This window comes from Ciconia boyciana, chromosome 1 (assembly GCF_034638445.1).
Source record: "Ciconia boyciana chromosome 1, ASM3463844v1, whole genome shotgun sequence".
Classification (NCBI taxonomy): Eukaryota; Metazoa; Chordata; class Aves; order Ciconiiformes; family Ciconiidae; genus Ciconia; species Ciconia boyciana.
Window position 1 is genome coordinate 209,097,607 of NC_132934.1, and position 27,843 is coordinate 209,125,449.

The window sequence follows — 27,843 nt, forward strand, 5'->3', positions numbered from 1 at the left end:
CACCTGCCAGGCTCACAGCGACAACAGGCTGCTGCCTCCCCAGTAATCAGCATTTCAGTGGAACTGCATTTCCTCACTGTGCTGCACCCCGTCTGAGTTTCTGACTGGAGAGGGTACCAATACATCAAGGCTAGCACTACTTCAGACTACACTAGGCAATTTAGAAAAGGGGAGAAAAAAATTCTGAGGACCAAAATTTAACTTGTCTTTGGGACATGCAGAGCGGGACAGCCTGCTTGAGAGATGGAGCACACAACTTTCTGACTTCAGGAAAACAGTAGCAGTGAGAAGCCTTTGACTCCTTCCAGCCTTGTACTGCAACTATAGGCTAAGGAAACCCGTGGGATAATTCAGGATCAAAGATGTCACCGAGCTTTAGGAAAATAGCTTGACTGCCTGGAAATCACAGCACTGTAATGCATCTCTGCATTGCAGCGTCTTCCTAGTTGCCTTTATATGCTGTGTCCTATAGGAGCATCCTATAGGAAGGCTTCTATACCATCCTATACGGTGGTCTTCTAGTGGGGCTGTCCATTTGGCCCCATGGGAAGGAAGTGATGCTGCGGCTCCTTGGTGTCACCTTTGACCCTTTGCCCTGCTATAAGATACTGGCTCAGGACAGCAATCACATCCAATATCTATGGTTTTGTTGCGGGGTTTTGCCTTTTTTTTTTTTTTTTTAATAGGATGTTTATAATGCAGAGGCAAAATAATTAACATATTTAAGAAAGTTACATAAGCCTAATTTTTCCTTTTGCACAAGGCCACTAATGTGGTATTGGCAGCATAAATTATGTTGTCAGTCACTTTAAGGCTCCTTCCATTGCCAGAGTTATCAAAAAGGCTGTCAATGTGCATGACATTCTCAACCTGATCAAAACGCAGACAACAAGCACCCTTTCACTCAGACTCATACAACCTTGGCAAGTCAGTGGTTTCTGATACAAGCATGTATTTGCATTTTAATAAGTTGCTTATTTCTTTTGTTGTTTCTTTACAAAAAGCAAAGACTGTCCTGATCCTAAGAGTTATAATCCACTGGTACTCAAAAGTACTTTATTAAGTCTATGAAACCTCTCCTACAGATGATTCCAAAAGAAAATACCGTGTAGTGGAGCCATCTACAGGAATGTGAATTGAAATACAGACACACAGGATAAGCAGAGGTGTGAGGGGAAGCTCTAACAGAACCAGGGACCTGGCAATGACAGCAGCAGCAATATAAAAATCATCGTATGGCAGAAAAAGAATTATATATTGGATGGAATAATACGAACACTAATTCTTACATGAGGTTATGAATGTCTTGTTATCTTCCAGGTTAGAAGATTACGGCTTGTCCATGCAGAGCAGTAATTAATAAGAAAAATAAAATCGTTTGGATTAACAAGAGAGAAGTTAATATGAAAATCTTACTCCCTAAGAGGTATTTCACCTTAAGATCTGCATTCAGGTCTTATCACTATCAAAAAGAGACAGAACAAAACCAGAAAGGCCACAGAAGTACCAATATTCACAGAGGGGCATCTGTTTGAAGATTGATTAGGCCTATTTGATTTGGAGGGGAGGAGATATTGAGGTATAGAAATTATAAGTGGGACAGAGAAGGCTGAACGGGTGATCCTTGGCACCTTCCCAACAGCACTTTAATAAGTAGGCGTTCAGTGAAATGAAATGGCAACAACATCAAAACAGAAAAAGTACTATACATTGTATTTATGCATATTTTACTAGTAAAACTCACTACCAACAAGATATTACTGAGGCAACAAGCTTGGTAAGAAACATTGATTTGTTTTTTGTATGGCAATTGCTAGGGTCCCATGGTGTTCTCCCTCGTGACACTTTTGATATGTCCCAGTAAAGTTTTGATATCGGTGTCTCAGGCTTACTCAAGAATTTTCACTACAGAAAACAGATGACAAGTACACTTCATAACTAGCTGGGGGCTTGAACAGAACTAATTGCATAATGGATAAAAATGTCTCACACCAAAACTGAGTAGGAGCAAACCCCATGTAAACTGCAGCCTGATGACAGGAGAGTATTACATTCTCAGAAAGTCATACCAGCTTTAAAAGTGCAGCTAAATTTGCAGCTTTGTTTTTCAAACTGAGATGTTCCTACTCTTGAAGAGACATCAATCTAATTGCATCTGCTTTCCTGAAACATAGACTTCATGAACAATGCAATTCATCCTCTGTCTGTGCCTCTAGGCTTGCCAAACCATTTAATGGCTTATTGGCAAATCCCTCAGTTCCTTGCAATCGCAATACAAATTTCCATATTTTTTTTCTTCTTGAAAACACAGAGATAATAGCAGGGAAAAGGGGTTGAAACGTACCATGAGCACATTTAGAATGTATCACTGTTACAGAAGCATGTTTACTTTGAGAAGACCAAGTGACATTCATAAATTCAATGGACAGGAACTATTTGCAGACAAGTACTTGATAATACTTGTATGTGCAGTACATGGTCTTTCTAGAAGTTCACCCAATTTATTCATGTACCTGTATATTGAGCTGTTTTCTAGTGAAGAATTGCTGCATGATCCCAAAGAAAATATCTACACCAATCTTTCACAGCTACATAAGCTATTGGAGGGAAGCAGCAACATACTGTACCTAGACCAAGAATTTTAGAAATCCCGTTTTATTAAAAGTGTTACAAGCTGCAATTATTTAAATTACATTCTATTAATAATTTCTTTTTGTTGGGGGCAATTTGTCAATAAAGACTTCCTGTATGTCAAGAAATGGCCCACAAGTTAATTTTGAGTGAAACTCAAGTCAGTCAAGAACATGTTGCCCTGGAATACAACTGCTGAAACTATTCAGTTAAGATGTTTGACCAAGAGACAGGCCATGGAAAGCAGCAGAGGAAACCTGTTAATGAATCTGTTCATCTATAACAATGATTTATGTATTCAATAGCTTTTCAGAATGACTGAATTATGCCATGGAAGGAATGGATGAAACCCCAGCAGTAATGCAGACTGCAGACTCACATTCACTGTATAAGGTATACAGATGCTGTAAAATACAGTGGTAAAAACATTTTTGTAGCACAGAGCAATGGGTATGCATAATCTGCTTCAATACATTGAGTGAAAATCCCATATTTCCATATTGCACTTAGCTGCTCAGGCCAAATCAGTGTGAAAGGCCATTTACTTCAATCAGGCTGAGGGAAGCATAAAAGCATACTGATGCCGTGGTTTTCCTCATCCCACAACAATATTCTGAAGTCTGCAAACAACTTTTGGAAGTCCTCAAATCCTACGAAATCACACATCCAGCAGAAAATCTAGGGCCAGATCTTTGGCCGCAGCCCATCCGTGCAGTTCCGCCGACTGAGTCAGTTTACAGCAGCTGAGAACTCATCCCGTAAACTCTAAGGATGGACATTTGCCAAACGACCCAAATGATGTTAAGCTAACGATTTGAGGTTACAGCAGCATTATATGCAACTTAATTGCAACTAATTTTATTGCAATAATTGTAGCACAATGACTGCTGTTAAAGAGGTGATTGCCCAAGCAAGGGATTTCAAAAAAATCAGCAGCACGTTGTAGATAGTTAGGTTTCCCGATGTTTTCAGACACATGTTCACGTTGCATACGGAAGTCAAGGGATTCTGTGCATATGCAGCTGGGGCAAAACTGGGCCACTACTCAGCCAAACTCTGACATTTCTAGAAGTCCTCATGGGTGAAGTTATGCACACACACCTGGCATCAGGTTTTAAAAAATGGCAACCAAAGTAGGCCAATTTGGAGTAAATATACGCTGTATATAAGTTGCTCTATATGCACACAAAGTAGAATGAAATGCTATGTAACAAACAAAACTATAGATAAATATTTATGGACAAATGACTGGTCGCTTGTCTTTGATAGGTCAATTTGTAAATGCTATTTTTTCAGCCATCTGACGTGTTGTACACAGCAGCCTCAGCGATCAATTGCTTTCACTCTTTCGCTGACATAAAATTTCATGCAACGGTGCATCTTTGAATGATCCATACCAGTTCCTTAATACTGTGGGGACATCATAACACTGTAACACTTTTAATAATACTAATTTTTTTTAATAAAAAAAAATCAAACTTTGGAGGAGAGAAAGAAATTATTTAGTAATTATTGTTTTCCCCTGCCTCAAAAGCTGAGTTTTACTCTTGGTAATAAATAGAAGGTACATACTCTCCAGATTGTCTGTAACAATTTTGTGATGTATAATACTTAACACAATTGGTCTCTTCGTGTCTGCACATACAGTATCATTTCTGAACAAGTTAATAATGGGTTATACTGTATTTTTGCCTTGCCCAATATATATAGATACACCTTCAGCAAAATTTCTTCTCAACATTTATACTATTAATTGGACCAAATGACCAAAAAAAAAAAAGAAGAAGAAGAAGAGGAGGAAGAAGAAGAAGAAGGGAGCTTCCTTTACACTTGTGTCTGATGCTGGGTCTCCACAAATGGAATGTGAACATTTTCTAGGTTGAGTTCCTCCACGCTTTCATAGTCACTCATGGCTACTTCGGAGTCATCAAAGCCGCAGCTGGCTGAGACGTCAGAGGAGGAGGCATCTAGAGAGTTGTGCAAGGATAAGGGCATCTTACCTGCACTAATATTTTCTGTGTTCTGGCTTGGGCCAACAGCAAAAGTACTAAATTCATTCCCAGTCTGAGACCCTGCGGTGTCTGTCTCATTGGGGAACTGGTGGGGAGGGAGGTATTGGCTGGGGTGGAAGTGCGGCCGTCGCCTGCAATCGGGGCTGAGTGTACTTGCCATTGAGACCGGCTGAGAGGGTGGGAGGGTTTCATATTGGTCTGGATAATCGTCTGGAAGAGGAGGTGGTAACTGGTCCTGGCTTAAAAATTCCTCTTCGTGAGGGGGAGGGTAGTCGCTGTCAATGTCGTAGCCACCAAGGTAGTAATCTGTTTCCAGCTCTCTGGTGCTGCCGTGATGAGCCGAGCCTCCATCTGCTGTCTCAAAGTTGGGCACTTCCTCAATGTCGGACAAGCGAGCACTTGGCATCCAGTCAGAGGTATCCCAATGATACGCTGCAGCAGGAAAGAGAACCACAGCGCTCCATTAGGATGGGGCCGCTAATGAAAACAAGGTGTTCTGCATGCACTCGCCTCTTAGTCCTCACAGCAGGTTCAAATCACAGCATGCACCACAGGCCATCGACACAGGTCAGCCATGCTCTGACCAGAGGGGCAAGGGAGGAGAACAAAATTGTATTATGATGCTAATGCAAACAAGCAAAGAAACAAAATATGGCCACTCTCAGGCATTTCGCTTTTTAGGATGCTACTAGGTTGTGCAAGCAAATAATCTGATCAACTGAAAACTGGATCCTGAACTAAAAAAAGTGGCTGGCCATTCTCATGCAGCATTTGAACCCAACAGAATTCAAACAAAAGAGGACACGTGAAGCAGTTCAAGAAAAAACAGATCAAGTTGGTGCCCTGCCCACCCCAGCCCAGTCCAACAGGCAGAAAGTGTCTCAGAAAAATCACCTCTGTTGTAGTTCTGTCCTTGATCCATAACAGACACTGTCAGATACAAAGTGAAAAGTAAAAACTGGTAACTTGGAGCTTGTTACCAGCATAGTATTACATGTGAAAATACAAAACTCTGCATGCATATTTCTAAAGTACAGCGGTCTCGGTGTCGTTTTAATAGGATTTTTAATTGTTCTTTATTTTAGCGTACAAGATAAGCTTGCCCAGTCAAATGCAGACATACATAAAGATATGATTATTTCATGTGTATTATATTCCTTTTCTATCATATCTTAATTATTTACCCTCACTGAAGAGATATGGAATTACATTAGAGATGGAATTCTTAATACAAAAAGGGCTATCCACCATCTCTACGGTTTATAATTGCAAATTACATTTCTCTCTCACTTGTTCACTTTGAAACAGAAAAATAAGAATCTACCATTCTCAGGGCTGGTTCAAACAAATCTGGGCCCACCTGGGCTCAGATACCATGGTGATGGGCACGGTATAAGAACCTGAATAGAATAGAATACAAAGCCATTTAATGGGGCCGTCAGCTACAATGCCCCACAACCCCATACCCACCTCCCACCTGCACTGCCATGCTAGCCGGTGGGGAAGGAGGCATTCCAGTATGGAGAGGGTGCAGGGGTTGGGGAGAGAGCAAGGAAAGAGGTTTTATGTGAGACAAGAGCGGGGAATAAGCTGCAGCGTTTTCTAGATGAGATGCTCTTGTTCAGCCACATGTTATTGGGCTTCATGCAAGAAGTCACTGGGCAAGGTCTCTGGACTGTATCGCTGGAGGACGTCTGGCCAGATAAATAGACCTTTATGGCATTACAGTACTTAACCTCTGGGGCTCAGCCACAGACGAGGGCAGAGAAGACTGTTCTCCAGGCCTCCATCTATTAACACCACTCTTGCCCTTGTTTATCACCACATGGCGTATGTGGTGATGGTGGTTTCTTCATTAGCTCATTAGCCAGACAGTAGCTTTCTACCTGCTCTGTGTTAGCCTGGGGTGAGGAGGGTTGGGGCTACTGCAGGTTTAGCAGCAGTATCTGAACCGGCTCTAACCACTCTTCTCCTTCTTCACTTCTCTCTTTTTTGTAAAGCAGATTTTGCTGTCTTTCAGTCAGTGTAATGACATTGCACCCGAGATGCATCAGGTCCCTCCGAGCTGTGTGGTTTCAGGATCCAGGAGAACCTCACTAATTTCCTGACTCGCACAACCCCCGGTAGCTCCCTGGAGAAGGAGCCCCGTCCTCCCGCAGCTCCGCGGCAGCGATTCTGCCTGCCATGCACCGGGAGCTCCGGTGCAGCTAATGATTCACTGCTTTCAACAGCTCCACTGCAGAGCGTGCAAGGTTCATAAGTCTCATATATGGAACTGGGAAGTGGACACAGCATTTTCAGTGACAGTCTCTTGAAGCTGCTGCCAGACTTGCTTTTTCTGACCTGTAAAGCATGATGGGGAGCCAATGTGTTTGCTTAAGCTTTGCTTTTGGAAGGCAAGGCCATTTACAGTGTCTGTGCTTTCTTTTCAAGGTTATTTTCTTATTTTTTGAGTGGGACTTTCTTTTTGAATTAACCTTGGCTAGTTAATTTTATTTGATAGTGAGAAGAATGGCATTCTTACACTTCATGGAAACAGTAAATATATGATAGACAAATACTTAAGTGCCATCACTAGCTAGGAGTAAAAGTGCTTTTCAGAATTACCATGACACTGGCTCATGAAAAAAATCAGTCGTTTCACAAAAATAATTTACTTGATCGTCTTTAAGCATTATGCAGACTGGATTAGCTGAAGTCTGCAAAACCTGGCTTAAATTTGCTAGAGACAAATGGAATTTTGGATTTGTGGATAACTTGAGATGATGTTGAGCTGACATTTTCCGAAGGATAAGATAAATGTTGTATAAATAAATAAAAGTAATGTTTATCTATGATACATCACATTTCCTCAGTGCTTTAAGGAAGAGGAAAATAGTGATATTCTTGTTTTACAGGTACGGAAACCAGTTCACTTGTAGTATGATGTGCCTGAGGTCACCCAGGGGGTCAGTGGCAGAGCTGAGTGTTGGGTCCTTGGACCCAGCTGCCACTCTCTATTCAATGGGCACATCAGCACCAGGGGAAAGGCAGTGGCAGGCAGGCTGCCTTGCTACGTGGCATCCATGGAGTTGTGTCTACAAGTCTTCTATCTGACACTGTGTTACCTGGGAGAAACCAGCCATCTGCCTACCATCACCTTGCTCCTCTCCACATGGTCCTGTTGGAGTGCATAGCCCAGGTTTTCTGCAGCCTGGGATACTTTACGGCCTTCCTGTGTCTTCTCCTGTTTCCTAGCCTCTGCAGCCAGGATAATCTCAATGATTGGGCTCCATTATCAACCTAACGCTATTCTCTCTGAAGGCAATGGGAATAAGCAAGCAAAAACATTGACTTGAACAGAAGAGGATGAAGGCCTTGACAGCTTTTCTACGACTTCCAATTACCCACAGATATTTTGTGGTATATCCCTCTGGTGTTCTTGTGTTTGCTGGTGAACATGCTGATCTGCAAATCCCCATCCCCGCCACGGGTTTGCTGGTCAGTGTAGATTAGTGAGGTTCTGCTGGTATGTTTCACAATGAAAATAGGAAGCATTGTTGCATAACAAGAAAGAAAAAAAATTAAATACCTTCATTTTCTATAGTGTCAACTACATTGTTGACAAGCTGTATGACAGTCACTATGGAAGCTTGCAGGGGAGGGAAAGCAGAAAATAAAGGGAGGGGAAGGACAGCTTCAGGTTAGTATTTAAACACACATCATATGTTACCACAATAAATTCTCTCAAACAGACAGAACTGACATTGAAAAAAAAAAGGCTGCCGACCAATGCATGATTTATGCAGTGGGTTGCAGGACATTTCATTTCAGATAATCCCATACATTTTCAGAGTGGTGATAAATTCCAAACCAGCATTTCCAGAAAGGCATACGGGATGATGTGTATCACCTCATAAATTCAAGCAGACTGGCCAGCTGATTCAATTAACCAGAGCAGTATCTTGTCTACCTGACACTAATTTCTAATTCATTCTTGCTTAAAGGTCTCCGGGTGCCATGTGCTCCAAGGGATCATTATCTTTTAGACCATCACACCACTGAAACAGTGCTAAGCTCAATCTATTTCCTAAGAGGAATGTTTTACTTATTTACTGTTTGTGCTGTGCCATGTAATACCTCTGGGACGTTAAGCAGGACTACTATAATTAGGAGGACACGTCCGAGTAGGTTTGGTTCAAATTTTGATCTGTGTTTGACAGAATATTTTCACAAATGCTTTGTGTATTCTCTGCAGGTCTTTTACCAAAACATATTTTTCCCTTGAAATAATTAATATAGACTGTGCAATTGTTTAACATGGAGTCCAACAGGCCTACAATGTGTGGTCCTCTAGATGACCTGCATTTTGGACCAACTAATTTCAGGCCTTTGAGGACCTCAAATAAAATCCACCAAAATCAGAGGGAAAGCTCTGGTTCAGTGGGTACTGGATCCGTCCCTTCTCCTTTGCCTTTAATTATGAGAAAGACAGCAGGCTTTGGAGCTGGCTAAGAAGGGGACCAGAAATGTTGGACAAGACATACTTTTTTGTTTCACACAGCCAATAGACTTAGAGGTCACAAGAAACATGTTAACAGTAATAGTGCCATTCAAATATATGTTGAACATTTTGACATCTTTGTTAAATTTTGGGGATGGGATCAAGGATCTCATCGAATTTCCTCACTCTTTGTGAAGGCTTGGCAAAAAGAGCCTTCATAAACCAAAGAAACCATGTTCTATGTCTATGTTGAGCATGTTTATGCCATCAACAGCATTGGTAATTGTACAAGGGAGACTTGGATCGGCTAATGCATAATAAACATAATGGAAAAATAAGTGATTCCATGTAATTAGCTGCTGCGTGGCTGGGAAAAGAGGTGGAGGGCAGCCATAAACTGTAACAAGAGAACAACCAAGAGTGAAAAACAGAAGGTCAAAAATGAGGGCCAGTACAATCTTCATTGCAACTAAGGGTTGGCTCTGCTGGGAGCTGAGCAGAGCGTGTAAACAGAAGGGAGGGAAACTTCTACCCCAGGCAGCTCAGTGCAAGGCAATACCCAAAGCCAGCATTGCTTGGGGGTAGAACCTTGATGTCATCAACAGCAGTTCCTTGGACTTCCCAGCAAAACCATCAACTGGCCTGCAGTGAAACAGTAACCTAAAAATACACTTTTGTCATGTCCCCCCCCGTTCAAAATAGCTTACCATGGAAACCTGTAACTTGCCTTTGAAATGACTTCTCAAAATATTATTGCTGAAAGTCGGCAACTATTTTTTTTTAATTTGTGGCTAATAAAAATTTTTGGGTTTTGATCACAAAAAATACTAACTACTCTCAGCAAGACTAGGAGAGCTGAGCAATTTAAATGCAGTAGGAATAAGGTGGAAAAAATAAAAGTAGGCTCAAAATCACACCCAAAAAGACTTTGCACGGTGAGACAACCCCTATTTGACCCAGCAAAGGAAGGCTCCAGGCACCGTGGAGAGGGTGAGTGGAGGCTGCTTGCACCTGATACAAACTGAACAGAACAGGGCTGTTCACACCTTCAGCGGGATGCATCCCAGTGCTTGTCAGGTGCAAAATGGGTTTCCCCAGTCGGAAGCGATTAACCAGTTTCACAAGACAGTGTTGGCATGGTCATTTGTACAGCAGCACGACACAAGCCTGTCCCCACTGCTAGCCATGTGAGCACCCAGCAGCATTGCTCTCAGCTTTGGAGGAAGGAGTTTGGAGAAGGAGCAGCCTTTCCTGTCTCCCCAAAGAGCGTGGATGCTGAATTGCATTTGTTGTGGTTTCACTGACAACCTTTTAACCTCTGCAGGGATGTGAAGCACAAAGAATTAAAATGACAGGAAGGGAAAGGATTTATGGCTTCAAGAAGGATATCCATTAGCCCCTATGTACATGTATATGAGCATGTATATGCTTACTTATCCCTGTATTTATATTTTAAGCTCTTTCACTGCAAACATCCCCTGCCACTGCAAGAAAACCAGAGCATGCAGTCTTGCATTGACCTCTGCAAAACGACTCAGATGAAGTTTCTTCCCTAATTCTCCCTGAAGATACGGATTTGTTTAGACCCTGAACTAGAATTTTTATCTCTAAAGGCCATATTTTAAATACAGCTTTCACAAAAATGAGTGGGCACAGAAGGTCCAATCCAGCTTCAGAGGGTACCATGTCACTGATTTAAATGGGAGCAGGATCAGATGCTTGAAAAGTCTAATTAGAATTTGTGAGATACAAAAAGTAATCACGTACAGTAAATGACCACCTGAATAATTATTCTAAAGCTAATTATAATATAAATATATATTATTAAAATAACAATAATTCTAATAATTATTCTAAAAAACACTAAAGGGTTTTTTTGGGAGTGCAGGGGCAGAAAAGCAGTGAGAAGCTTGACAAAAATACTCATGATGCTTCAGCCACAGCTGAACCAAAAGGAACTGCAAGTGCACTTCTCTTTAAGTGCTTTTTCCAACATTTAGGAGTACCTAGGGAAGAGCTGCATGACATGACTGAGGAACTGAGTCTCCAGACAGTTCATTAACTGGTGGCTGAGGAAACTAAGTGCAATTTCTTTGCGCTAATCTTTTTCTGTGTATCTGAATGAGGCTTCCCTGACATCCATCATCCCTCCCTGGCAGAAACATCTTGCCTTTTCTCAAACCCACCGCTCAACATACATGGGCCATAGGAACAAAGGTTTGCTCTGACTTTGTAGGCCTCTTTCAGACTGTGTCTGGCTCTGCCCATGTCACCCGCTGAGATAATGATGTAGGACATGAGAGCGGGCAACGAACATGCACTGAACAAGGATTTAATGGTGCTCTATTGTTCGCTGAGCAGTGATCGCCAGGGAGAGGCCAAGCCACCAGGGACTGGCTCCACTTATTGTTGCTGCTGAGCACCAGCAGAGTTTTGTTGGGACCATGAATGAGACCTGGCAAATGGCACACAAATTCCCTTTCATTTGACTGATGAAACATGAAAGTCATCCTCTTCCAAGAGGGAAAATGATAGAAATACTACAGTTTCACTTGCAACCTATTAGTCAACTTATATCTTGGCAACGTGACTCTGCTGTATCACACCTCTAATTCACTGTAAAGCTTGGTACTGACACAACAGCTCCAAGCATCAAGATTTTAATTATGTTCCTATAATCTAAAAAATGCACACAAAGTGAGAGTTTGAACTCAGGACTTTCTGACTTCTAGCATCATTAAAGAGTTTTCTAGATGTCACCTAAACGTTTTTAATAATATTAGAAAGAGAGTTAAATAGTTTTGTCCCTAGCATAATCAAGATAAAACCATTTCTTACCATTATCATCACCGGAATCAGACTGGAAGGAGCTGAGGGACTGTACTTCGGAGTTGCTGCCTTTATTACTTCCTGCAAAACAGGTCACTTCTTCAGCGTCACCAACCCCTTTACCTTCATTGACAGCAAAAACAAAGCAAAATGGTACTCTCTAGGTCTGCACCTTTGTCTATTTATACCACAGAGCCATTTAAATCCTGCCAACAAGTAGCCTTCTGTTATTTTTGTCAGAATAAAATTATTTCCTTCAGACAGAGGAATGACCTATTGGTCAAGAAGGCAGCTGATGAAGATACCTAGACTTCTGAAATGACTGAAGCCCAAAGAGTCTTTCAAGTGGCCGACACCACTGTAATCAAGGAAGAAACATCTATATTCAGTATCACCTTTTTTAGATGACATGAAGTCTCAGCAGCAAAGAAAATGATCACTTAAAAATGTGGTATAAACATCTTATACAAGAGATTACAGTTACATTTATCTTTACTGTTCATTTCCTAATATCAGAGCCTCATTAAAGGCTCATTCAATGCTCAATAAAGTTATTGTGCATCTTTTTAGTCATATCAGTGGCCCTTGGATCAGATTTTAATGGTTTCAGCACTGACATATAATAGATTATGCTTCAGTTTACATTGCTTTTCATCAGGGACATTCAGTCTTGACAACTCTTCTACAGTTTAGAAATGTAACTGCAGCCTACGGTATAAATTCTCACGTAATTAAACACACATGAATAAACACATTCAGCTATACATTATATGATTGATAATAAGGAATACAAAAAGTTATCGCCCATGGTAAGCACTGAGATAGATACCTGAGCTAATTACGAATGAACAAGCTCAGGTGCGGCAAACATGTAAGCACAGCTCTCCACCTGCTAGCTGTGGATATCTCTACCCAGCATGGGGCACCTCCATACAGTAAGGGCTGATTTGCTCCTGCTGAGAGGCAGGGTATGTAGTAGATGGAGCGAGTGCTGCAGTAACGAAGCTGCACTGCTTCCCACTCCATGACAGCTGAGGTCCGTCTCCATGGCGTGGCCTCATGCTGTGCAGAAATTCATACAGATACCAGCAGCGTCTGCGGCAGAAACACCCAAGAGAATACAGAGCAGAGCACGTACAGGGGTTGGCATGCTGATGCTTTCAATCAGCAAAACTGTATTTAATGGTTAAAAAGGTCAACCACAACACAACTGTGAAATACAGCCCAAAGAAATGAAAATTAATTCCTGTTTTTCACTAGAAGACCTTACCCAATGATGTGTTGCCTTAGAGGAAAATGTGCAGGTCAGGGCACAGGTATGAGGCAGTGCCAGATACTTCTCTCTTTTCCTCAATTCCTATTGCCTAAAACTATAGGACTGTGAAAGTGTCTGGATCAAGGAGTTTTATTTGACAGTTGTGGTTAAGGCTGTGTTGCAGTGGGGTTGAAGATACATTAGGGAAAATTACCAAAAAGAGAAAACATAAAAAAGCCCCGTATGCTAAAGCAAACATCTCCCAGTCCATAAGACGTGTTCTGACTTGCAAGGATAGACAACGTAGGGCTGTAACTCTGTCCCAGCAAACTGGTATTTCCTGCTATGACAGAATATGTGAAGTTCGCTTGCATCTTCAGCAACTTGTTCAGGAATGGAGGGGGCACTGTGTTATCAGGTGAGAAACCATCAGAGCACAAATAGGGTAAGTGTGGGGATCAGAAATTTTGTGACCACTCTGATACTGAATGCAGATGGGAATGCAATGGACTGAAAAGGTGATCCCATAAGCAGTGCATGATTTTCTACTTCATATCATAGACACTGGAAGTAGAGAATATTAGTTCATTTGTCCCTGTTGCAAAACACGACTGCTTCTTGCAGAAGGTTTTTAACTCTCTCCGGAGACAAACTGCCCAAACCTAGCAGAGTTTATATTTGAGAATTCTGCTTCAAATTCTTTTTTCCAATAGAAAGATGATTACATTGTATCACTTGAGGAACTAACGCTCAGAGCACTTACTCATATGTGCTTTCTGAACAAGTGAAATAAATGCGTTTACTCATACTTAATCCATAGAAGTAGAGGTCTTGTACGCCTAGTTTAATTATAACCTTTCAAAATTAAACCAAATCACTTCTTGGAGAAATGTAACAATTGCAAGAGTATGAGGTTGGAGCACTAAGAGTACCTGTGCCACTGTACTTGCTGCACCCTGAAGGCAACCCTTACCTATGGCAAGGAAGAGTGACAGCAGCAAGCAGCAATACTTACTTTCCATCCCAGCATCCCATGTGCTCTTCCTGATGGAGTCGCAGTCGGAGCGACAGGGAGACACAGCAGGCAAGTTTGGAGCTACGCTGCACACCACCACCCCCCGCCTGGCCGTTAGTATTCGAGGGGACTCAGGATGAAACGTCGTCATCTCCTGGTGCTCCACGCCAAGCCCATCCACTATCTTGTCCAGGTTATTCCTCGAGTCACTCTGGAAGCACGGGGTATAGGCCATTGGCCTCACTGGGACCTGTGGAGGCCCAACCTCTTGGTAGATATTTCTGCTGTCTCCACTGTTCCTGATGTTTTTGAACTGGATGCCATTGCTCTTGTTGAGCAGGGCGGCAGTAGCCGGATCCTGTACGAGCGTGATGTTGTTGCGGGAATAGTTCTTCCTGAATACTTTCTTACGAAAGATGATAAAGAGGATGATCAACACAAATATGACAAACAGGACCACAGCTATTCCTATCAGCTCCTCCTTGCCGACGTATGAATGCCCAGCTTGTATATTGGGAACAACCACAGGGCGAAGACCACAGTATTGCCCCACATAGCCAGGGGTGCAGTTACACAGAAATGAACCGAATATGTTGACGCAGGAGCCACCATTTTCACATTCTTCTCTTTCGCACTCGTTGATGTCTTCTTCACACCTTAAAAGAAGAAAAGGAGAGTTTGGAGTTTGGAGAACACCTAGCAAACAGCCCAGCTTGTACATGATGACTTATCATGTCAAAGCGGTACCATTACAGTTAACACTTTGCTGGTTCTTGGCAAATGATCTTATTATTATCATATCATTTAATGGTATTTAATTCTTTTCTACAGCTATTCCATGGCTTTTTAAGACAATAAAATGAAAACATCAAGAAGGAAATAAGAGTTCAAAGCATCTGATAGGAAAAGGTTCCTTGACCCTAATGAGGCTCACGGAATGTAATAGAGAATCTCAGCCTTTTTACATTGTTTTTGGACCATCCCATGGGATTCAATACAAAATATTAGGAGGATTCAAGGAGAAAATAGTTGAGAAAAAATATAGTAAAAAAAATCAGAGTACTTATTTAAGAGAAGAGGAGGATATACTGACTGTGTAAAATTATTTAGGGCTGGAGATAAAATGAGCAAATATTAGGGAAACAGGAAAAAAAGAATAGGAACCTTAAAGAGAGAGGAGAATTGGAAAGAAGAGGTCATAAAAAAAAAAAGGGCAGAACAATAAGTACAAACAGTAGACAAACTAGATAAGAAAAAAGCATGTTGACGGGCAGGCCAGGGGATTTTCTGTTTCTACACCAAGTAGATCAAGGCTGTGATTTAAAAAAATGAATGCAATAAATTAGTCTTTTACGTGAGGGCTAAGGTGACTAAATAATTGATCCATTTAAAAAAAAAAGATTACATAGCAGCTTCCACAGGCTTTATGGGACTGCTCAAAAAGCCTCTAACACCAAGGTGTGCATATCTCACTGAAAACTGTCTGGAGATAGCATCCTGAAACAATAATTTAGGAGGCCAAGTTCAGAAAAGCATTTCTGAACATGCAAGCCTCATGGATTTCTCAGCTGTCGTTAGCTTAGACTTGAAATAAGCAGTAAGTTTTGGGTTATTTTTTGCTACGTGAATCAGCTTTTGGGTACAAAATGCCTGATCAAAAAGCTCACCATCACTGAATTGAAAAGCTCCCGGTGCCCACCTGGAGAGGGTCACTTACGTTACTCCTGTCAGGCCATTTTTGCAGTTGCAGATGAAAGCGTTGCCGATGGGATCGCACGAGCCTCCATTCCGGCAGGGATTTGGGAAGCAGGCTGTGATCTCCGACTCACAATTCCTTCCCGTAAACTGGGAGAGGCAATTGCACTGGTAGCCTGGGAGGTGAGGGACACAGAGAAATAAATCAGAAGCCTACCCCTGTCTAAAAGCAAGGGGATCCATTTGGCTACTTTACTCCAAAAAATATATTGTACTGCAGGGGAAAGGGGATGTTTATACTCATTCTGGTATGTCTGTGTGGTCCACACTAATGCCAGTCGAGGGTTTGTTTATCCGGGATGTCTGGGCAATTAGAGCTCATGTCTACAACCAGGGACCAGAGGAATTGCTGCAGCCCAGACCATCCTGATCATCATGATTCAGATAAGAATAAATGTAATCCACGAACCAACTTTGGTCACAATAAATATTTTAGATCAAGGATGCATCTCCCAATATTTTTGAAAATACAGACCGTATTTGCTGATAGCAGCAGCCCACACTCCTTTAGGGGCTTCGGTGAGGAACAAGTACATGAGCTGAGAGCTCTTCCACATCTGCCTTTCAGAAGGACGACACAGGAGGGATGTGACAGTAATAAAACACTTGATAGTGATACTTACCACTTTCATAAAGCGTATCATCCAGGCATGAACTATAAACTTCATAATGCCAGCTGACCTGGCCAATGCCAGCCCTAATCAGAGCTGATTATGTGCAGTGTGTGCTATTAAGAGACTGATTAATCACTGGCTGCAATACATGAGACGTAACGGCACTCAAGTGGAGGGGGACCCTGTAGGGGATCAAAGTCCTACTTACACATTTCTTGTCGACAGAGGAGCAATGTCAGAGTCAAAACCCGTTCTTGAAACCATCAGTTCTCTCTGCCAAGTATCAAATGACAACCTCTTTTTTTTCCCTCTCCTTGTGATTTCATATGGCACAATGCCATTAATAAAAACTTTATTTAAGGTCATAAAGAAATCCAGTGAGACAACGTGTCTCTTCATATTGTGAACTGGATATTGAAATCTGAGTGCTTTTTCATTCAAAAAGAGCAAAGAACATGTAGGTTGTGAAAGCCATTAATGGTTAAGGCAGTCCCTGGGATGGAAAGAATCCTAGATTAGAGATGTTGAACTAGCAAAATGTTCCTGGACATCTGTAAAAAACTTTGGCTGATTTTTTAAAAAACTACTTACAAAATCCAAATGCCCTAAACAGATGTGTAGGCAAGGTTCAAGCTCCAGTTATGGGGTTCACATGCTTACTGAATATAGCATATTAAGCAACTGGAACAAGGAACCTTCCTGCCATTAATACTGCTGGAATTAGAGCTGAAATGGTTGAATGCAACTCAATTCAGTGTCAAGATTATTGGAGATCAAGCTGATGTACCTGAAATATCATCCCTCAGTGGTGAGCTTTTTAAACATATTTTTTAAAACCGTCTATATCTATACATCCGAAAAAAACCCCTGAACATATTTTAAAAGCCACTATTCTAGGAAACAAAGCAGGAATTTCCAGCACAATTACAAGGAAAAGAATTTCATGGAAACAATATGGAAAAGCCCAGTGGAGGCATGAGGCAAAAGCAATTCTGCATTAAGACTCCCACATCTTTTATGTCCTATCCAGTTCAATTTGCGTTGTTCAGTTACTCTAATTGAATTCTTTCATAAGGACAGGCTTTAGAGAGCAAACTTGGAAGCAGGCTTGCTGGCGTACTCAGTCAAGAGTCCAATCCTATTTAATTGAAGATAAATGAAATAGATACTCAAATATCATGCTGTTTCATTGTCCTGCTACAAGAAGGGAGATAGAAGCACTACTGTTTTCAAGGTTGCAGAGTTAAGAAAAGAAATGACTTGATTTTGGGGATTCCTAGAAAGCATGTTTGGTCAGCATCAGCAAGATGGGATTATTTTTTGGTGTCTTATACATATCTCACTCAGACAGTGCAAAAAACTTTCTGGACCTGTACAGATCTGGGTCTGAAGAATTACAAAACTGCAACTGCACCAGGCATTGCATTTTGATGCCATCCCTACCGAAGATTTATTGTTAGTTGGCAAAGTAGCTGATCTAGAAATACTGTAGGTAGAAATCACGGCATGAATAAATAAGGCTGTTTCAGTGCTTCATTTTATGACTGAATAGTGACATCTATAGTTCAAAAATTTACAGTAATGCTTTATATATTTTTTATGGTCTCAATGAGTTTAAGCGAAATAAAAATGTTCATTTCAAATAGAAAACATTTTATTCATAAACAAATCTATTGCCTTATATAATAACAGATTAGGTATGTTCTTCTATTTTTTATCTGATATTTTAAACCTACGTAACTTTAAAGTGACTTTAAAAAACAACTTTCTGTACCTAAATTACTAGTTGCCAATCATTTGTAAGACAAAGCCTTTGAATCACTTTCTTTTCACATCTTGTGTTTGTTTCAGCTGATTAAGTTCTGGGTTCTCACTCTGTAACATATTCTGTTACATTTATTCACTGTAGAAAACTTGAGAAATATTGATTTGGTAAAAAAAAATAATCCTTTTACCATGAAGTATAAAAGGAACATGGATTTATTATTTATTTATCATTTTATTATTATTGCCTATTGTTTATATTAAAGATGCACCAACTTCAATTAACATTTCATACTAAGAGGAGATGAAACTGAATGCTCCAGATGGGTCAGAGCTCTATTGGGCAATGTATGAACAAGACCAAAATGAAAAGTCTGCTTCTGAAAGCCTACATTTTTGACTGTATTTGATTTAATGATGGTGGAACACAGTCAGCTATTAGAAGACTGAAGTATTTAGCACAGATTCTAAGTTTAGGGATCAAAGTTAGAAACAAAAAAGGCAATAAGACAGTATTAAATTACAATATTTATCGCTGACTTTTCCTCCCGTTGGAAGCACTGCCATACACCTGCCAACTCTGAGCCACTGGCAGAAGACACAGAACTTTCCTGTGGCACACATGCTCAGAGCTGCAAAGCATTCACCCGGGAGGTCTCCAACACAGCAAAGCATATGTCAAAATTCATGGAGTAAGGAAGTGAAGAGATGATAGGATGGCTCAGTACACAGCATATATTGACTCGGCCAGCAGACTTGCCAGACCTTTTATGCTTCTCCAAACCTCTCAGCAGAGGCTGTAATTTTGCCCGCTACTGCAAAATTGTAGTTGCAAAGTGTAATAGTAAAGAAAACCCTTTTGGTCAGGAGTGCATCTTGGGTCTAACAAAGAATTTTTATTACACCTTTAATTTAATATCCCTGTAATGTAGCATGCATTTTTTCCCACCCGTTGAGCACAAGAATAATACTCAAACTTCCCACATCTGAGGACAACAAAGCTGAAGAAACGGCTAAGTGCTCTGTCCTCTCAGCAGGGGATGGAAAAACCCTTTTGAGCAATCTAGGGCTTGTTCCTGTTCACAATGAAGGCACTGAAAGTCTTGGAAATTCATCAACGTTTAAGATCATACAGTCCATCCGAGTTCCCTCCAAGAGATACGAATATTTCATTTTGCACACTGATGCTGGAAAATGTTGATCTGCATTCTCCAAGGCAGCAAATTTTGTGATATCACCACTGTATTGCTTCAGAGGGAAACAGTGTAAAAAGATAGAAAGCTCTGGTAAACACATCTGCAGTGCTGCTGGGGTGGGACCACAACACTCAGCGTGTGCCACAATAGCCTGCACCAACAGCTGACCTACGAGCAACGACAAGCTATGGGCAGGATATAGCCCTTTTAGGCTATACTTACATTAGCAAGCCCTGCAGAGCAATGGCAGTGGGTCTGTGGAACAAAACAGTTGGTGCTGAGGACCCAGCACCCTCAGTGCACACATTTCAGGGCCTTAGGATTACATTAGCTGCGCTCCTGGTGCACGTCTTCCAGCTCAGCACCGTCCAGGGGGAAGCCTGGTCCTGCCCTTCGAGACCTAACCTCTCCACAGCAGGAATCAAAGCACAGTGAGAGGGGATGATCAGAAGATTCACCTCAAATCACATTCGTGATTTTAAACATTTATTTAGACATAGCCCTCTCTTGCCTACACATAGTCTTGGGCTTTCTGGTTGTTTTATAAGGCTCCTCCACTAATCTGAGTCCCCGCTATGTAGCTGAGTCTCACCTTCTCACTTTGACTCCAACAGCTTCTCTTCCTGCCTTGTTGGCATGTCCCTGTCCAGAGGAAAAGGGATTTTTCAGCCCTGACCTTACCGAAGAGCAACATGCTGTAAGTGAGCACACCCACACAGCCGTCCTGCCTATACCTATGTTTGCTTGGCACTTAATAAGCAGAGACAGTGGCAAAAGGCAGGCACGGTGCCATCAGCAGATGGGATGCCGTTATGCAGCGAACATCTCTGTTGGTAGCATTCCCAGCCTGAGCATCTGAATGTCTGTCTATCCTCAGGTTTACTTGGCTTTATTAAAGAGGATGCTCCGAACTGCTGCCAATTCTTTTTTTGAACATGTGTATGCTCCTGTTACTATCTATCACATGCAAGAGGAGCTGGCTTTTATCTGTTATGTGCTTTGGCTTTTGCATTTGATCTCCCCATGTAGTTTCTTTCCCTGCTGTGCAGCTAGACCTGACAAAATCAATGTCCAGAAACGCCTGCCCTTGGCCCTGCTCACATAGCATACCATGGCAAGTTAACTGATGAGAAGAACTGAAGGTGAAGAGGACCTCTCCAGCATTTGTATTTTGGTATGTTTACAGACATACCAGGCCACCTTCAAGAACTCTGTGTTCTTCAGCCATACATATTCCTGCCACTTCAGATTTAACTTATCTGTCTTTGAACAGATGATTGCCTCTTGCCACGAGTTGGTATGAAAATGAACCTCAGTCTTTGTTAAACTAGTGCTTTCTATGAAAGGATTGGCATGTATGTGCTTCGAAACTGGGAATTTAAATCCAGATGTCTAAAAGCATAGGTATAAAAAAGATTAAAACCCCCAAAATTTCTAAAAAGCTTTTAAAAAATAACTGATGTGCATTTGGTATGCTCACATTACAGCATGCTGGTTTGTTTGTGTGTGTGAAAAAGCAAGACTGAGAACATAAGTAAGACCAGGTCAGTTCATGACTATGGTTTTAATACACCCATTTTTCCCTAATGTCGTTCTTATGAACTACCTAATCCTCCAAACCACCCCTGTGTCAATGTTGCCAACATGCTTTAAAACAGGTATTAAAACCACCACCTAAGTTCCAGGTTGCATTTTTCCCTCTCTTTGCATTTTAACTCTATTCATAAAAAACCTAAAAAAGAAAAAATGAGGAGGGGGAAAGCAATGACTTTCTGTCCTCACACTCTGCCCACAGTCCTTGACTCAGTAGCTATTTCTGCTCAAATGCTTCATGTTCAAATAAAATTGCCTACTCATATAAGCCATTTACTTCAATCAAAGCCAGATGTATATAGGATTGATCAAATTAAAAGGAAGTAACTATACTTATAATTGCAGGCTTTACAAGCACGAGGTTTCTCTCCGTGGTTGAAAAGCTTGGCGCAGTGTTTGGATTTGATTACAGTAAAGCTTTCTATTGCTGTGATTGCTCATGTTGTTATTCATGCAGATAAACATACATTTACTATTGGCAGACCTGGTAACGTCACTCTATTATTAAGGTTGTGTGACATTTCCCTTTTTAAGACCTCATATTCAGCAGCTTATAGCTTAACCACACTTTAAACACTTGGTTGAATTTTCTTGGGAAATTTCAGTCCAAAGAGCCAAGCTGTTTCTAAAAGTCATGCTGTTTGTCAGGTTTCAAAATGCTAACAACTTTATTTAAAAATAGCTTCACTGACCTGTATTTATGGGTAGGGGCTGAAAAGTCTGGAATAATGTGGCCTGTATTTCAGGGCTGTGGTTTCCAGTGTCTCCAAGAAAATTGTCCTAAAGCCGTATATAGCTCTCAGGAGTCTCCTGAGCTGTCAGACCTGGTGAATGCTCATCACCCTTTCTCAGCCCTTTTGAAGCATGCATGGGATCTCCCCGCAGGGTCCCTGGACACACAGTACCCTCTCTTTAACTGCCGACAATGCTGGGCATACACTGCTGCCGTGGGACTTGATTCGGACTCGTGGGAACACATGAGTGCAAGCAGAGATTCATGTCATGGCTGCTTTCAGCTGGCCCAGAAACCAGATTTTGAAAGCAGAGAGGTTTTTCTGTGCTCTCAGTGATGTCTCAGAGCACCTGAGCTACCCATACACTCTTCTGCAGGCTAAGATTAACATCTTGTCCTCCTGTTCAATATGCAGAGAGGTCAGACAGAAAGAGCCAGCATGGGTCAACTAGCCCTGTGCCAACTCTCCTTTTGGGGCAATACCTTTGCAATCAGTCCCAAGCTCTGTGCAGCCCATGCACAGCACTGTCCCGGAGTCAGGAGCTTCGAAGTTGCTGTGACTTTACCCAGACGAACCCTAACAGCAGCAGCGGGGACACTCCTAGTGCATGCAAAGCATTGCTTTAGCAATTCCACAAACAGGGCCGTAATATTACCCTATTCCCATAACTGCAGGGTAAAGTAGAAGGTAATCAGAGGCAGCTTTTTATTAATGGTGAACAGGGCAGTAGGCATTTCTGTTGAAAGGAAGATGTCACAACAGGAATACTATTATTGAGGTTTGTGTTTTAGATGATCAAATTATGCAAATTATATGTAAATTAGACATAGCCCCTTTGATTTCTGGCATGTAGCCAGCAACTCTTTCATGTTATAATGTTGGGTAACCTTTGCTTGACTGTTTCCTTTTAAAGTTAGCTATAAATCTGAGCTTTCTTTTTCTCTCTCTTAATTTCCTTGTAAAACACAGTAGGGTTTTTGTAAGAAAAAGGATGTGAACGGTATATGAAATCTGCTCTGTAAAATTCAAATTAGAGGATTTATTTATTAAAAGAAATCCTATCATTATGCCAAATACTCTCTGTTTAGGAAAAGGAACATTATTCTCCAGAAACTTTAATAGGAGGCTAATATCATAGAAAATATTAGTCAAGAGATCCTGATGCTACTGAGTGCCCTGGGATTGGGAAAAGGACCTTTTCACAGTACATTTTTGAATGCTTCCCCCCATCAAAAAAGAAAAAAGCTGCCATTTTCTTTCTTAAGATAAAAAATGAAGAGTTCTTACTTTTTTTTTTCTATTTTAAATGAAAGTCAGCTGCTAACATCTATGTCAGTGAATACAATGGCTGATGATTCTTAAATGCATGTTGCAATTTGTGGCTCCGCAACCAGCACTGGCAATGCTGTTGGGCTCTCTGCTCTACGGAATTTAATTACATGGCCTTTTTGCATATGGAGGACAGGAACAACAGAATCGCTTTGCCTGGTGGAAACAAAAATGCCCATGCCTTCTCCTTGTGGGCTGGGCTGCAGAACCACCGATATATGGTCAGGGTCCATTGTGCTGGAATTATGGCTTTATAACAATCCTTTATTTACATACACTGCTGAGGCAGTAAAAACAGCAAACAGATTTTTTAATGGCAGGCAGCCGAAACATCCCCGCAGGGCACATGCCCCCTCACCGAGGCAGGAACGCAGGCAAGTTAAATCAGTTCCATGACTGCTTTGCAGCAGCGAATTATGTTGACATGAAAACGGTGCGTGCCATTCCAGTAATAAAAAGGGTCTAATCTTCAGCGCCGCCTGTGTCTCCCCTGCCCCACTGCTCCCCTCAGTTTGACTTGGCATGCACATGGGAGAAACAGAATTACTGTAAAGCATTTCGTTAGAAAGGTTTCAATTTACTCATCATGAGATTGCTGAGCTATACTGTAAATAGACTCAAATAAAATCAATAGAAGGAACTGTTCTCATGCTTCCTAGGATGCTAGCCTGGCGAATGGTTAACCTCATTTATTAAGTATGGAGTCTGAATCAAAGCCATGTTATGTCCATGTACATATTACAGCAGTATTTCCTAGGGATTTAAATAATCTTGCTTAGCAATTCTCTCAGTGGCTGCAGCATCTGTCTGCCTCAATGATTTTCTTTTGCCCTTGTTGTGCAGCACTCCTTTCCTTTCCTTCCCTTGGTAAATGAAGACCCTTAACGACACACACAAGCAGCATTTGTCCTTATGCTGCACATAACATCCTGGCTTGCCAGTGCTACGTTTCATTCCTCCCATCTCCTTTGACTGACAGCAAAGCCAATAGCGTCCTGACGCACCCTTTGCCCTGGCATAGGAGAAGTGGTGGCTGAATCAAAGCCAAGGATGCAGGGGAGATGCTAGCTGAGATATCTCAGCATCAGAAAATCCACATTGTCAGGGCTTACTCTATAAGGGCAGGATTATCCAAATGAGAAACTTTTGTCTGACAGTCAGTTTCAGCCTTGAAAACTAAACTGTTCTAAAGTTTAGGAAGTTCCTAAAGTTTAGAAAAATCTGCTTGGGGGAGGGTGATCAGAAAGGAAATATGAGAACAAAGCTTAAAACAATGAAAAACAGAAATAACAATTACAGGTGAAGGGGAACTTTCCAAGCAGAAAGTCCTGGACAGTGGTTAAGTGCTCCATAAAAAAGAGTTTAGTGGGAACTTCCCCAGGGAACCGTGACCAAAACCACTGACAATAAGTGGATGGAAAGCTCTGAACTTGCAGAAGACCTCTCTGTTGAGCATCCTCCTTTTTGGAGGAAGTTTTAGTCTGCCAGAAAAGGTGAGCAGTGCTGCCTGCTAATACAGTATGGGGAGCTGGAAGGGAAACCTGTATGCTGCAGAGACAGAACAGTCCTAGAGGAAAGCTCCTACATGTATGCCATTTGCTTTTTTTCCTGCTAAGATGCTGACTGTTCTTATGGTCTGGTAACTTGTGCACTACATTACTGGGTAGTAAGTCACTGGCACCCAATCACACAAGCCACCAGATAACCACTGGATAGGAAACTCCAGCACGAGCACAGTTTAAATCAATGCCCTATAAACTTTGGATAATATTACTTAGACGTGAAGCACTCAGGCCTCCGAGGAAGCTGTAAAATATACTTCAGGTGGGGTTCTAATGGGGCGGACTCACTACTTTCCATGCAGACATGTAATCAAATTACTCACTCACAAAAAGACCAAGGTGTTTGTGGACAGCTCAATAATTATTTGTGACAGCTTCAGGAACAGTGAAAGGCAACAGTGCCATTGCATCTGTGATGGACGTTTGAAATCACCATCTTTGTGTACAGCCTTTGATGTTGTAAATGGATCCTGAAAAATCCAGCTGAGCATTACAGTAATTGTAATTCTATTGGTTTCTATAGAAATGGGATTATCCTAACAGCCAATAAATCAATTTCCTCCTGGAACACTAATGCAATGAGAAGGGGCACCATTTCACCGTTATTTATAGAGCAAACAGCTTTTACACAATTTGCAATACCTATCAGAGTTTTATAGAGTTCATGAGATTTTTCAAGCATGTTGCTGCATAAAACCATCTCTGGCAATAAATTATGCAGGAAAATGGGGAGGGGGAAACCCATAAAGTAATGCAAAATATTTACCACCAGATGGCACGCTGGTACAGGTGCCGCCGTTCTGGCAGGGATGCCTCTCGCAGGCATCGGGGTAGAGGACGCAGCCAAGCTTTAATTCGGTCAGGCCAACCACTTCTGCAAAGCTGCTGCGCTTGTTTTGGAGTGGCAGTTCGTTGTTATTTAGGACAACTGAATCCAGGCAGCCCTGAAAGCCGCTCAAGACCTGCGTTGTTCTCTTGTCGGTCAGGCTGCGGATGTTATCCACTTGGACCTGGGCACCGAAGTAGACGGAGCTATCTGTGCTCAGAGTCTGGAAATAGAGGGGGGCTTTGCGGCGCTCCACGTAGCTGTCGTCCAGGGACAAGCTCGTGAAATTGCGATTCAGCTCCAGGAAGACCGAGTGCCAGCTTCCATCATTAACGGCCCTGCCAGAAATTCCCAGGATTCCTGGTCCACTTCCGCAGTCCAACTGGAACCACAGTTTGCCATCGACAATCTGCGGGAGGAAAACAAATCAAAGTGCTTCAGGCACTCAGCCATCTCATAATACAGTCTCATGGAGAATGTGGAAACACAGAGGACTTCTAGACAGTCTCTATACAGTGTTAAAGCTGCTCTCCTATATAACACTAAAATAGCAAAAAGCTGTGCCTTTATCATCAGAAAAAAAAAAAAAAGGTGATAAATACCAGCTTACTTAGAATTTAACCAAAGCCAGTTACTGCAAGCAAACTGAAAACATAGAAAAAAATATAGATGCAGAACACAGGTGAGGACCGGGATAACGGTGCGTCTCACTGAACAGGGCATGGACCGGAGCACCCATGTTCTGCTCTTGGCTCTGCCATTGAGCAGTCGTGTCTCTCTGAGCAAGTCCCGCCATCCACCCGTGTGCTGCGATTCTGCTCCCAGTGGTTGATGCTACCAAAAGGACAGTCAGGGCAAGGGACCACCGCTGAGTGTTTGAGAGAGGCTTGTGGCAAAGTCAATGGCCACTGCTTTCAGCTGGGCATGTTAGGTGCTGTGCCTCTGTAACCTTTTGGAGCATCTCAGCAAGGTGCGGATTTGTCCTTAAGTGTCATAAGTTCAGTTTCCCTAAGTACAACAGTAAGATTCTGATTGACCAAAAGGGTGCTACACTACCTGCTCTGTGTATACCTCACAGATGCTACATGACCTGCTCTGTGTATGCCTCACAGATGATATAAGATGGCTTTTACCTTTCTTTCTTTCCTCATATTTATGCTGGGTTCATGGCTTTAGAGGGATTGTTAGGATTTCTCTCTCTCCCTCCTGTCCCTCACCCATCTGAAGTCCTCATAAAGGGAAAATCTGTGCTAGCCTGCTGGGGCTGGCAAAATGCACAGTGAGGGAATAGGTATGAAGTGCTGCTTTCCTGATTAGCAGTTTACCCAAAGATTTTAGGTTTCTCTAACAGATGGCAGATAAGTTTGAAACGGCTGACAAGGCTGGAAATAATTTCTTATGACACATTAATTGGATTCAAGCTCCCCGAAAGCTCTTGCAATTATTTTACCTTTATGTCATGCTCTAGGAAGTATTTATTTCTGCAAACCCCATCTCAAGACAGTTCTGTCCCATTATTTATCCCTCTGAAAAGTTCAGGCATTGTGTCCTTTTTCATCCTTCCCTGCAGCACACGTCCTCTCCCTGGTTTATCTACAACACAACCCTACTGCTCTCCCCCAGCAGAGCAGAGTTGCTATAGCTGTCAAGAACCCCTCCGAGCTTTGGTGGCCTGCTGAATTGGCAAGGCTAATGCAGATGTGAGGATGCCGCATTGTGTCCATATGTCTTTGGCCATTTTTGGCCGTTTCTGGCATGAATAGTCATTTAAAACTGTGCTAGCTAGAGACATCCCTTGGCATGTGTCTGAACTGGTGCTCAAACTCTTCTCTACCAGATTTTCTCATGTGGCTTGAAGGTAAATGGGATACTGTTAATCTACAGGAGCAGACTGTGCTGTCATGTCATTATCAGCATTTTATTGTCCTTGGAGGTTCACAAAACTACCTGGACAAAAGCTAAGGGTAAATTCTTGAGTTCTGATGATCTCTGGACTTCCTTCTCCTTTCCAGACCTCAGTCTCTTGACCGGCTGAATTTGAACTGGGCTGTAACCTCAACCCAAGTCACACTGGGCAGTTGGGGTGCCCACTCCACCGCTCTGCAATCACTTGGAGGGGGTGGACACAGAGATGCTAAGCACATGACAAGCTCCCTATACATGCCAGCTACCTACTTACTCTGCATGGCATGAGGGGTGTTAGAGGAATACACATGTGGAAGGAGCCAGAAGAGCAAGAATTAGC

At 42.0% G+C, this 27,843-nt stretch overlaps 1 protein-coding gene across 1 annotated transcript in view; it reads right to left on the bottom strand.

Moving 5' to 3' along the window:
* Nucleotides 1–1,345: 1,345 nt before the first annotated feature.
* FAT3 (FAT atypical cadherin 3) overlaps nt 1,346–27,843 on the bottom strand; it is a 352,171-nt gene continuing 325,673 nt past the window's right edge. Inside the window, exons 22-28 of the mRNA XM_072850741.1 lie at nt 25,539–26,007; nt 15,943–16,096; nt 14,226–14,881; nt 11,965–12,078; nt 8,215–8,274; nt 5,538–5,573; nt 1,346–5,075 (exon numbers count right to left, since the gene is read on the bottom strand). Of these exons, the coding sequence (XP_072706842.1) occupies nt 4,456–5,075; nt 5,538–5,573; nt 8,215–8,274; nt 11,965–12,078; nt 14,226–14,881; nt 15,943–16,096; nt 25,539–26,007 (2,109 nt within the window). The 3' untranslated portion in view covers nt 1,346–4,455. The remainder of the gene's footprint in view (nt 5,076–5,537; nt 5,574–8,214; nt 8,275–11,964; nt 12,079–14,225; nt 14,882–15,942; nt 16,097–25,538; nt 26,008–27,843) is intronic.